Source organism: Platichthys flesus, chromosome 2 (assembly GCF_949316205.1).
Source record: "Platichthys flesus chromosome 2, fPlaFle2.1, whole genome shotgun sequence".
Classification (NCBI taxonomy): Eukaryota; Metazoa; Chordata; class Actinopteri; order Pleuronectiformes; family Pleuronectidae; genus Platichthys; species Platichthys flesus.
In genome coordinates, this window is record NC_084946.1 from 28,524,782 (window position 1) to 28,537,841 (window position 13,060).

The 13,060-nt window shown below is 38.4% G+C and overlaps 1 protein-coding gene across 1 annotated transcript in view; it reads right to left on the reverse strand.

Moving 5' to 3' along the window:
* Window positions 1-49: 49 nt before the first annotated feature.
* The window catches only part of LOC133972706 (CD276 antigen-like), a 37,295-nt gene continuing 24,284 nt past the window's right edge, over window positions 50-13,060 (reverse strand). Inside the window, exons 5-8 of the mRNA XM_062410274.1 lie at window positions 4,447-4,725; window positions 4,195-4,329; window positions 2,353-2,397; window positions 50-2,080 (exon numbers count right to left, since the gene is read on the reverse strand). Coding sequence (XP_062266258.1) covers window positions 2,055-2,080; window positions 2,353-2,397; window positions 4,195-4,329; window positions 4,447-4,725 — 485 coding nt within the window. The 3' untranslated portion in view covers window positions 50-2,054. The remainder of the gene's footprint in view (window positions 2,081-2,352; window positions 2,398-4,194; window positions 4,330-4,446; window positions 4,726-13,060) is intronic.

The window sequence follows — 13,060 nt, forward strand, 5'->3', positions numbered from 1 at the left end:
ACTCGAATCAATGGTCTCATCCGCTGTGTTGCTCAAGGACACATCAGAATCAGAATCAGAAAGTATTTATAGGCAAGTAGGTTTGTACTTACAAGGAATTTGCTCTGGTGATTGGTGCATACAATGAACATAGAAACATAAAACCATAAAACACAATAAATACAACACATAAGAAAAGCAATAAACAGAAACAATGTATTTTTACTCACCATTTACTTCTTATTTACTCCCTTTTTCTAATATTTTTACAAAGTAACATGTATTTAGACAAACATATCTAAATAAAATATATATATTAGATAAAAGATATAAAAAGCACGCAGCAGGAATGGGGAAGACGGGGATCGAACCACCAACCTTCTGGTTAGAGGACGACCCACTGCACAGCCACAACCGTCCTCTTTGAGTTACACTGAACGTTTGCACCATATTTACAGAAATTGCTTCAAGTTGTTCTCGAGATATCGTTTTCACAGGAATAGGAAACAGATTCAAGACTCACTCAGTTTTTTATATACGCAGACATCACAGTGTAAAAAGCTTTGGTCACATGTTGAGCAGGTACAAAGGAATAAGAATCACTTTAGCTGCAATACAGATACATCTCTGAGGATTCTTAAAATGTCAACATGTATAAAATGTTATTTAAAAAATAAGTAATTGCAAAAAGAACAGATGAGAAAATACTGTCCAAATACTTTGTTTTCTTCCAGTAAGAGTCACATGGCAGCTGAAACAGTAACATGAGGTCACAGGGACGAGACCTTCAAGCACCAAACTCCTCTTTGAGACTTTCCCTCAAATTGATCTTAAGATGTCAAGTTCATCCTGAAGTAAAATGGATATTTGCACCAAATTTGAGGAAATTGCATCAAGGCACTGACTCATCATTTAATTTGGCAGATGCTTTTATCCAAAGCGACTTACAACAAGTAGATGGCTTTGTATTTATAAAGAGCTTTTGTAGTCTTGGTGACTCGAAGCGCTTTACAGTACAGTTTTACATTCACCCATTCATAAAGTGCATCTATTAGCAGCACTTTAGTGTTCTACGAGGGGCAGCTCGGGGGTCAGCATCTTGCCCAAGGACACTTCGGCATGCAGATGGGGAAGACAGGGGATCGAACTGCCCTCAGGTTGGAGGACGACCGCTCTCCCCCTCAGCCACAGCCACCCCAATAAGTGCATCAACCATGAGGGTACAAACCCAGAGCAACCAGAAAGCCAAACTGCAAAGTGCGAGTAGTAAGGGCCATTTCAGTGCTATTAAAATGTGAGTTTAAACTATGAATCCAAGTGTAGTCGGATTTAAAATCAAGTGTTAGATTCATTCAAATAGAAAAATATTTAAGGCTCCGTTTATCGCAGCAGTCACATTTCCCAGATTGACGTACCCTGTTAAACATCGTCCCATGAAAATGTAAACATGCATTTACAAGAACACTTGTGCATTGAGCTCGTGTGCTTAGAATCTAACCATCAACCTTCTTGTGAACATCCTCTCAGCTGACCATGATTTTATCAGGAAGACATGATACTGCAGAATACTTGGTGTTAACAGATTAAAAATGAAGTTGAATATGCACCGAACTAAAGCTTTAAATTGCCTGACCACTTTAAGAAAACTGGCCCATTCGTGTCTTCCTCTGACGTTTCACAGTTCTAAGGTAGACTTTGATATTATATTCTGACATATTTACAAAGTATATACAAATTAATCACTTTTCACTTCTTTTCCTTCAAATTCCTAAAAATCTAAAGCCTGATATTTTCCTTTTCTTCAGAGCGACAGCATCATGATCTGAAACAGCATCTACATAAAGTCCCTGACATTCTCCTGTTAGCTGCACTGTGACAAGAGAGAGATGAGTCCAGAAGCAGCTCAAGGAGGTCTCACCTTGTTCAGCCCCATGATGCTAACTTTGGTTTGTGAATACAGGCTTTTTAAAAACAATATGATTGACACAGATACAATGCAGGTTTCCAATTTTGTGAAAAATACTGATGACATCAACCATTATTGCAGAATTTCCCTAAAGTGTTGTCTGTGTAGATCATGATCCGTTACTCAGCTGATGACCTGCAGGAGAGAAAACAGATCCATGTCTCACATCAACCTCTGATTTGTACACAAATGATTCCCAACAGACAGATTCTATTTTCTCCATCATCTTTCACAGACAACTCGCTGCTGAACACAAACACAACTTGTGACATCACTGAGTCACATTCAACGAGGCTGAATTAATGCTGTGTCCAGTGAAATTGAAAAATCAGCAGAAAATCAAACTAGTATTAGAAAGAGCAAACTCAACAGAATCAAACGAGAACAAAACACTGGAACCACTGTACCGTTCAGTGGGAGAACTTCTGTTGGTGATCCTTTCTGCTTTGCGTCTGAAAGAAGAAGCAACATTTTATTGTTAAGTTTAAACAGAGCAATCAAGGTTACACAAAACATCAGGTAACACTTCCATGACACTACAACTCCTCTGAAACACAAGTTTACAATTCAACATTCAACATTATGATTTCGGCTATTTTGACTAAACAGAAATAAATATTTAGACAAGTAAGATCCGAACTAGATTGCCATTCATGTGTGTGGGGTTTGTCTATAACTCAGTTATATTATTACTCTATTGCAGTGATTCTCAAATGGGGGTACGCGTACCCCTGGGGGTACTTGAAGGTACCCCAGGGGGTACTTGAGATTTTTTTTATATATATTTAAAATTAGCATCCATTCAAAAATCTTTGAAAAATTGTTATTTAACAAATATTCAATAAAATATAAGTGTAAGTTCATGAACTAAATTTTATTTTCAGTAGGCTTTTCAATTTAATTATCCTAAAAAAAAGAGTCTCCCCCATACCGATGGTTTGACCCAACCTGGCACACGCCACCTGTCATCACTGCCGCCTTGAAAACTTCAACAATGGAGTCGAGTTGAAGTGCAGCAGCAATGCTGCTGAAACACGGAGGGACAAGTACCAAAGAAGGCGAAACCAGAGCAGAGGGCCTTCCCTAAACAACACCGTGAGAGCTAGTGCCTCTTCGGAGGGGCGCTAAAACGTAAAAGTTTTCCGTTGTGAAGTTAATGATTCATAACAAGAAGTCTGCGTCTCTACCGGTACCCTTTCAAAATAAAAGCATGTAATACAAAAGCGGAAATGAAATTGTATGACCTTAAAGCGAGCAAACATGAAAGTCATGTTGGTGAGCCACCTGAGTTTTTTAAGAGGAAACTTTCTGAATTCAGGTCATCTCAAGACACGATGCGAAAAGCCTCCAAGAAGCAAACGGAAACAAGCTACCTGTCAGTATTCTTTTCGATCTTTAAAGAAGATATTTTAAGATGATAAATATTAAAAAAATATGTTTTGAGCTAATCTTTTATTTAAAACTAAGTTAATGATTTATTTTTTGGGAAGAAGTTTAGCTATAATTAAGTTTATGAGTTCAGTTTGAAAATATATCTTTATTATGATCCCAAAAGAGGTCACTTTAAGTTGATAATTATTTTGAGGTGCACAAATCTTTATTTATATTGAGATAATAATAAAAGTCTTTAGTTATTTTTATATCTTTTTATTTCGAAATAGTTCAAGAGAGACCACTACAAATGAGCAATGTTATGGAAATTGATGGAGTTTTAAATTTGAATGTGTCTAGTTACAAGGCTTAATAAATCACATTACATCTTTCTTTTAACCAAAAATGCTTTGCGCTGGTCAGGGGGTACTCGGCAGAATTTTTTCTTCGAAGGGGGTACGTCACTGAAAAAAGGTTGAGAACCACTGCTCCATTGAATTGCAGTTTCAGTCATGTTCAGTTTAAATCTGACTTGTCATAATTCATGATAACTACAAAATAGTCTCACTTAATTAAAGGGATCTTGAATTGAGGCAAATTAATTATATCTTTTTATCTCTTATATCTATTTGTAAAACATATAGAAAGAGCAATTTACAGGAAGATGAGTAATGATCATTAAATAATCTAAATAATACTCAACAGATTAATCAATATAGTAGTAGTTCAGTTGTTTGTTGCAGCCCTTCCTCAGATCTGAACATCTTGTCACTGGTTGAAGAGAGTTTCTGTCTCAATATGAAACAGACTAAAGTTTCTGTTCCCTTGTTTTGACACATTGTGAATTTATTGTTAAAATTACTTAAATATAAACTTACTTTTCCTCTGGTTCATGATGGTCTTTACTAGAAGTGCAATAACCAGAAGTGGAATAACCAGAGTTACTATAATAGTTATTATCACAACCATGGGCACACTGGTACAATGGGAGGTCTTGTCCTCGAAGAGATTGTCTGAGGACAGAAGAAAATATATACGGACAACATTACTACATTATGTGTTTATACATACACCCGCATACATTTATATGTATATACAGTATATGTGTAAGTACATGTAAAGAATCTGACCTGGCACAAGGAGCTCATTGTGGATCACATGGCCGAAGCCCTCCTGCTTGACCACACAGCGGTACATGTTGGTAGTGGTCTTCTTCACGGTGGTGAGGAGGAGGACGTCAAAGCGGTGTCCTCTTGGAGAGACCTGTGGTTCCTCAGCAGGGACCACGATCCCATCACTCGTCTGCCACTCGACCTGAGGCTCTGGATGAGCACCTGTAACCAAACACTCCAGTAGCACCCCATCTCCTGTGATGTTACGTATCTTTACATATGGAGTTGTAGCTGCACCTGTAAACACATGAATATCTTATTAACCAGTGCTACAACCAGAGGAATGTTATATTATAATGATTTATCATTTCTCTTACATAGAGAAACAGAAAGCCAAACAGCTAGTCTTAACTACACACACATCCTGTCAGTTTGTTATTATCAGTTGATGTTCCTACATTTCCCTCGCTATCATCCATGTATCTATCTATTTATCCATCTATCCATCCATCCATCTATCTATCCATCCATCCTTTCAATGATAAATATTTTTGATTTAAATCCTTTTAAACGCAACAAAAACATAAACTTTCAACTTCCCAATTGAAAAAATTGATTTGAGTATTTACCATTGTTCAATCAGTTAATTGGACAAAACAAGATATCTAAAGATCAATATAAAAATTAATATCAACATTAATATAGGATAGATAGGGATAGAGATCGCTCACCCTCGTTTTGTCCTAATCTGTTTCTGAAGATCATTTCTGAAAGACAAAAATGAAACATTCTATGAATGTTAGCCTCATAATGAATTATTTCTTTGTCTGTAAATAAAGATGGATGACACTACGCTCCACAGAGGTGATGAAGAAGCTACGTGTAAGTTGTTGCTATCGAGCCGACGCTAGCATCACATGTCCTGAAACACACTCAACACAGTCCTGACTGTTTGCTCAGAACAGGAAGTCAACAATGCAGAAGCTGAGTATGTAGCAGGAGCAGAAACTGACACACAGCTTCTTTAACTGAGTTATGAACGTACTCACCAACAACCAGCTCAATCCTGCATGTTTGCTCTGGCACAAGACGAGGAAAGATGCAGGTGTAGTTCCCACTGTCAGTAGTCCTGGTGTCTCTGAGGAGTATGGAGGCGTTTCCGTGCTTCAGCTCTTCAGCAAAATGAGAAACTCGTCCTTTAAAATCCTGATCCTGATCCACTCGGCTATTTCCATAGGAGTTGCCGTTAGTGAACAGGAACACCTCCTTGTTATTTCTCTTCCAGTCGAACACTGTTGCTTCGATGTTCACGTTGGGTCGTGGAGAGCAGGGCAGGATGACATCATCCCCTTCTGTCACAAACATTTTGATGACATCTGATCCTGAAGGAGGAAAGAGAAGAAAAGAAAAGATCAACGTTTCACAAGAAGACATCAGTTAATGATGACATGTCACTGCAACTTTATCATTCAACAAGGGCGGGTCTACAGTTGCAATCAGAAATATTCAACCCCCCAAAGATTTTAAGGATTTATCAATAGACAGAATCTTGTTCTTTGATCAAGATTCTGCTTCGGATGCCTTCTTTATGAGTTGAGTGATAAAGAAAATCAACACGGAAAATGCATGATGTAGTATTTGTGTGTAGCAGTATATTTTGTTAAGATAGCCATGTCACAATTATTCTACCCCTATATAATATTGTTGTTTTTAAAGCTGTCTGACAGTTTTTTTTGTCCTAAAGTTGAGTTGAAACATTATTAAGCCTTTGGGAACTCTATACTGATCCTTCATTTGCTTCAGCTGTGATGCATATATAAACCCCACCCATGAAGGTATTCAAGGTGAGTTGCAATCATGGGAAAGACAAAGGAGCTTACACAAAAGCTGAGAGAGGAGATTATTTCATCACACCTGAAAGGCCTTGGGTAGAAGAAGAATTCCCCAAAAAAGTATATTCCAAGAGACACAATTGGGAATTTTATAAGGAAGTTTACAACTGATGGAGCAGCTTCAACATGCCTGGCCGTGGAAGAAAGCCCAGCATTTCATCAAGGACCCTCAGCAACTTAGTCAGAACAACTCAGATAAACCCCTGTGTGACTACAAGACACCTACAGGATGACCTGATGAAGGCTGGTACAAGTGCTGCAGTGGCAACTATAAGACGTGCACTGAATAATAAAGGACTTAATGGCCGGCTCCAAGACGCACTCAGCTCTTGACCACGAGCAACATCAAAAGTCGACTAGAATATGCCAGGAGGAATTTGGATAAGCCTACAGAGTTTTGGGTGACAGTTCTATGGACTGATGAAACCAAACTGGAACTGTTTGGACGTATGGACCAGCGGTATGTCTGGCATGTGAAAGGACAGGCTTATGACCAGAAGAATACCATCTCCACAGTCCAGCATGGAGGTTGGTCAAAGATGATGTTGGGCTGTTTTTCTGCGGCAGGAACTAGCAATCTTTATTGTGTACATGGCATCATGGATTCACAGAAATACCAGGCCATTTTAAAGAGGAATGTGATTCCTTCTGTTGACAAATTAAACCTTGGTGATCATTGGACTATCCAGCAAGACAATGATCCAAAGCAAAATCTCCAAGTCCACCAAAGCTTGGTTGAGAAAAAGATCCTGGAACGTCCTGGAGTTGCATTCACAGTCACCAGATTCAAATTTGATTGAAAATCTTTGGTGGGATTTAAAGAAGGCAGTTGCAGCATGGAAGCCATCAAACATCACTGATCTAGAGGCTTTTGCGCTTGAAAAATGGGCAAAGATTCCAATCGAGAGGTGTAAGAAGCTTGTCCGCACTTACCGAAAACATTTTTTAGAAGTTATAAAAGCTAGAGGATGCGCCACAAAGTACTGAAGCTGGGGGTTGAATAATACTGCACATGCATATGTGTTGAAAGAGTTACATTTTTCATTTGAACTTCAAAGTTAAGTCAACTTCTGTTACAAAAATAACTCAAATACGCATCAATAAATATCTTTTGTTGTTTGATGAGGTTTTTTTGTCATTTATTGTCATTATCTGTCATCCACATCTCTATAATGTCTATTGAGGTGAGGGGGTTGAATATTTCTAATTGCAACTGTAGGTGAGTGTGTGGGTGTGTGTGTGATCATGAACAAATGTGGTCCAGAAGACACTACTGTTGAACAACCACAAAGGTGTGTGTGTGTGGCTGGATGTGTGTGTGTGATAGTACAATCAAATATATATAGTCCGCAACCTCCTCAGGAAGTAGAGCCGGCTCTGACCCTTTTTGTAGATGGCATCCACGTTAGCTGACCAGTCCAGTTTATTGTCCATATGGACTCCTAAGTATTTGAAGGTGTTGACCACCTCCACACCGACCCCCTCGATGGAGACTGGAAGCAGAGGAGGCTGAGACCTCCTAAAGTCCACCACCATCTCCTTTGTCTTAGTGGTGTTCAGCTGCAGGTGGTTATTCTTACACCACTGCACAAAGTTATCCACCTGGCTTCTGTACTCCCCCTCCTGGCCATCCCTGATACATCCCACAATAGCAGAGTCGTCAGAGAACTTCTAGTTTGGAGCCCAGCGATTACAGAGTAGATGATGTCACACGAGATATCGGCAGTAGCTCGTGGAGGGATGTAAACAAACAACAATGGTGTGCGAGAATTCCCTGGGCATGTTATACGGACAGAGGCTCACAGCTAACACTTTGATGTACGGGCAACAGATGGTCTCTTTTACAGACACATGCCCTGGGTTGCACCACCTAATGTTAACATAAAGTTCAAGCCCCCCTCCTTTCCGTTTGCCACTTAGTTAGATCTCTAGGTAAATAATTGTTTAGTTGTTTCTATTCACATGAAATGTCAGTTTCACATAACATGGCTCATTAAGTGTGTGTGCGTGTGTCTGGGAGGCTCAAAATTGTTCTTTGTTTTTTTTCCATTAGCCAGAACCGCCCCTGCGTACGTGCATCCATAGGATATAAATATATCTACAAAGTGCCTCTGAAAAGCAAGTGTAAACACTGACAAACAAACAAACAACACAGCTACGTGGAAAGGCTGCCACTCGCATCGGCGCAAGGTTTGTGCTTGTACAGAACACCCGTAATATACAATATTACTATTTTTGCAGAATGTATTAAGAAATATAATATTTCATTTTAATATCACTTTTGTTTAGTATTAGTTTTACTGTCTTTAGGAACTTTATTCTTTTATCCTCATTTAACTTGTTATTTCTATCAGGCTCTCTTTCTACATCATGTTGTATGAACTTTAAATTTCGAATTCACTTCTAAATCTATTGTTCTATTCACTGTACTCAATTCTAGAACTAGTCTCATCTTCGTGATGTTAGAAGTTCCAGGGTTCAGAGTTCAGAGTTGGAGCTGTGTCAGTCGAAGGAGAAAATAAAGTTCCCTGTGTAACTACGACAAGTCTGGCAACTCATAATAATAATAATAGTCATAAAACTATTTGTATTTTCACAAACAATGTGGTGTGGTGATACAGGTAATGGAGGACGCTTCAGAATCAGTCAGTCAGAATCATCTTCAGACAAAACCTCTTAGTTGTGGGGCTGATTATAGATGTGAGAGAAATCAAAACACGGGAATCAATGCCCTGTGGTTCACATGAAAACATCTAATGTGGAGACGATGGCCCCCCTGAAGTTCTTGTGACCTGGCAGGCAACAAATACGCAGTAGAAGGGCAATATAAGATTTAAAAAATATATATAACATAGTATAACAATTTAAATTTGAATGAAGGGCCAGCAGCAGTTTACAGGGTGAAGGAGTGAGGAATATTAAATTAAATAATATGTATATAAGTGTACTAAGTGTATTTGTATGAGTGGTGGAGCAGAGTGTACATGGTGATGGTAACTCCAGTGGGTCAGTGTTGCTGGTTCAGAAGCCTTACGGCCTGGGGGGGAGAAGCTGTTAGTGAATCAGGTGCCTGGGGGGCTGTGGTCCTTCATGATGTTCCGTGATGTTCTCACCAAAATCACATCACAGGTCCAGGGAGTCCTGCTGGCTGTGCTACAGCACCAAGCTAACCCGTTAGCTTTGGGCCATTAGCCCTTCCCGTATTAGCTTGTGTGTTGTCTTACCGTGTCCAGCTCGCAGAACTGATCCACGCGTGAAGGTGAAGAGAATCCAAAGCGTTGAAATGAACCAGTACATCGTTAACTGGGATGAGGGACGGTTCATAGTGAAGAGATGGATGATGCTAACTGACACTGACTGCTGCTAACTGCTGCTTACTAACGCTAACTGACACTAACTGAGACTAACTGATGCTAACTGACACTAACTGCTGCTTCCTACGAGCTTTGAAACTTTAAAAAACAAACCTGAACCAAATAAACTCGATCCGTTAGTGGAGATTCTGACAAATCACTGGAGAAAAGTTATCAGGAGGAATTCAGAGAAACTTCCTGCTCCTCTTCTTCTGCTGGAACCTGCTGTGACAAATGCTAAGGGAGGGCGAGGACGCCCCCCTCCCCTGACACCCGACATCGACCGGAGCAGACAGCGGAGGAGTTCTTGAAGATGGATGACATAAAGTTGATAATTGAAGTGTAGAAGTACAGTGAGTTAGTTGTGTGATGTATGTGTGTATGATACCATACAGATGACACATAGCTGGTGGTATATTGGTTAAACATACGGCCTCAGTATCACGTGTTAGCTCATAACAGCAACTGTATGTGATATTATAACTTATGAAGCCATAAGTGACACTACTTTCTTTAGAAATATGAAGTCATTCACTTAAGGTCGTACTAATGTGCAATGTTTATTCATAGTCTTCATATTAACCACATAATCTGTCTATCAGATTATTTAAATGTTGGAATTTGTCAGTACAAGACAATTATTAATTAAGATTAAGTATATATATATATATATATATATATATATATATATATAAATGTATTTTGATGATTTGGAGAATCAAACAACACTGTTCCAGATTAGTGATGTGATGTTGGCAGTTATTGTGTTTGAGTAAACATCTAAATTAACAAATGTACTCACATAAAGCATGTTGTGGAATGGCATCATATAGTATAGGATTTATGTTTGATTGTGTTACTGTGCTAGTGCAAGTAAAACGGTGGGATTTATTAAATACCATAAACAATCTGATCACCTGGGCAGTACAGTTCTAGCATTAATGAATGTTATGTTAAATAATATTTTCACATCAAAGCATAACTACTTGAACCAAGTCTCTACCTGTACTTTACTATTGCAAATTAAATAAAGAACAATGAGGGTTTTCAACAAAGAGGAAACTGTGCCAAATGAAAGTTCCATTTTCAAAGATTTTGTTTAATAAAAAACGTTATACACAAGGCTTCCACATACAAGGACTCAGGTCTTTCAGTTTGTTGAAGCTTCAACTGGATTTTCAGACGGCACCATGAGGTCCTGTCAGGCCACTCTTCCTTCAGGAGAGATGAAGAAAGAGCTGCTCTGCTTCCTCTGTTTCCCCATGTTCCCAGCATCCTGCAGGTGCTCCCCTGGTTCTTCAGCCTCATCCAACCATCTTTGATTCTCTGATGGCTTCAGGAGAGTTGAAGACCTGCCAGACTGGTGTGGTGCTGTTATCGTGACATGCTTCCTGTCAATGGCCCCTAAGCAGTTTGGGAAATTCCACCTGCTCCAGAAAGCTGAAGCTGTGTCTCTCCACATCTGCTCTGCTGGTGTGAGGAACTGTGTTTCCTTCATCCACCTCTCTATAGCCCGGCCAGTCCTGTGTACCGACTGGGATACAGTGCTCCGTCCCAGTCGACACTGCAATGCCAGGCCACGGTCTTATCAGGAGAACAAGAAGAAAATCATTATCTACAGTTATAACATGGATTTATATTACACAACATGATGTCTCTGTTGCTGTCCTGTTATAGTTGTGTCTACAATAGTCAGCTCTTGAAAACCAGTCACCATTACCAGAGTAAAACCATGGACTGAATAAAACGTGTGGTTAGTCTAAAAACAACAGCACTGGTCACACCCCCATGAGAGGAAAGTGGTCCCGTCCAACATCTGGACCAGTATCTGGACCAGCATCTTGACAGGCCATCTTAGGATGGAGAGATGCTCCTGACAAAGAATAAAACTTGTCTCTCCATCTTGTAACTTTTGTGATTGATGTTATTAGGACTTCAAGTATTGTTGTGAGGTATTAGATACAGATTTCTACTTTTGTGAACTTTGTTCATGGTTATTAGCTACAATTGCCTCAGTGTGAGTCCCTTGTTATTGTTAGTAGGGCTTCAGGCTGTGATATTTGATTCATGGTAAATGTATAAACATGTTTGTGAGATGTTTGTTAATTCAAAACATATTGGTGGTGGAAAAAATGCAGGAAAGTTTATTATTCTTAAATAAACACACACACAACTGGCCTCTTACAAATGTAAGAAATTTTACCTTCAAACATTTTTTATGTTCTGCAAACTCAGAAAAAAAGCATGTGATCAGAATGTGTCCATGTGAAAATAACAAAAAGTCAAAGTTGAGCTTGTTTCTCTCCAAATAGTTCAATCAAATAAATAAAGTAAGTTCACAAAACCCAAAACTGTAACAGTGATATAATTGTATCCTGTTCAATTTTGTCTAATATTTGTGTCCAATATTATTTTACACTTTATATAATCACAGATAATAACTTTGTGTTTAATTGTACTTTCTTGATTCTTGTTGTTCTGATCATGGTTGATGAACTTATTGTGAGTCGCTTTGGATAAAAACTTTTCAGCTCAATGAAATGTACCGTTATGTATTGTGTTGACTCAAAGTAATTAGTGTAATACTGACCTCTAGTGACGAACTGAAGGAACAACACACTAAACAGCTAATGTCAAATTAACAATTTCTATCCTCTCTCTTCCTCAGAGGAGCAAAATATAAAAACTATTTTACGTTAATGAAATGAAAACTGTCATTTTCATCCAAAAGGTTATTCATCTGAGGTGCTGAAGAAAAAAAACATGAATGAAATCAGAACAGAATATGATTCAGGTCAAAGCTCGACTGTTGATTTTCTGGATCAACTTGAATACAGAAATTCCTTCAAGTTGTTCTTGAGATATCGTGTTCACAGGAATAGGAAACAGATTCAAGACTCACTCAGTTTGTTTTATTTCCGCAGGCGTCACAGTGTATCATGATATAAAGCTTTGGTCACATGACCTCGCAGGCACAGAGGAATAAGAATCATTTTAGCTGCAATACAGAAACATCTGAGGAGTCTTTGTGTTTTCATATTAAAATGTCAGAATAAAATTTTCTTTAAAAAAGAACAGAAATATCAATCACTCACTAAATATTAAGTTTGTACACAAAGACACTTTTTCTTCCAGTAAAAGTCAGTTGGCAGCTGAAACTCTGTAACATGACGTAACAGTAAAAAGACATTCAAGACATTAACTTAATGTCTTGACTTTAACTTAAACTCTTAAACTCCTCAAAAACGAGTTTAAGAGTCAAACCCAAATATAAATATTTAAATTACATTTCATACTACAAAATGCTATAAGGAATCATCTTAGTGCTACTAAATTGTTAATTTAGTAACACTTAGATGATTTAGTATATATTAAATATAGACTATG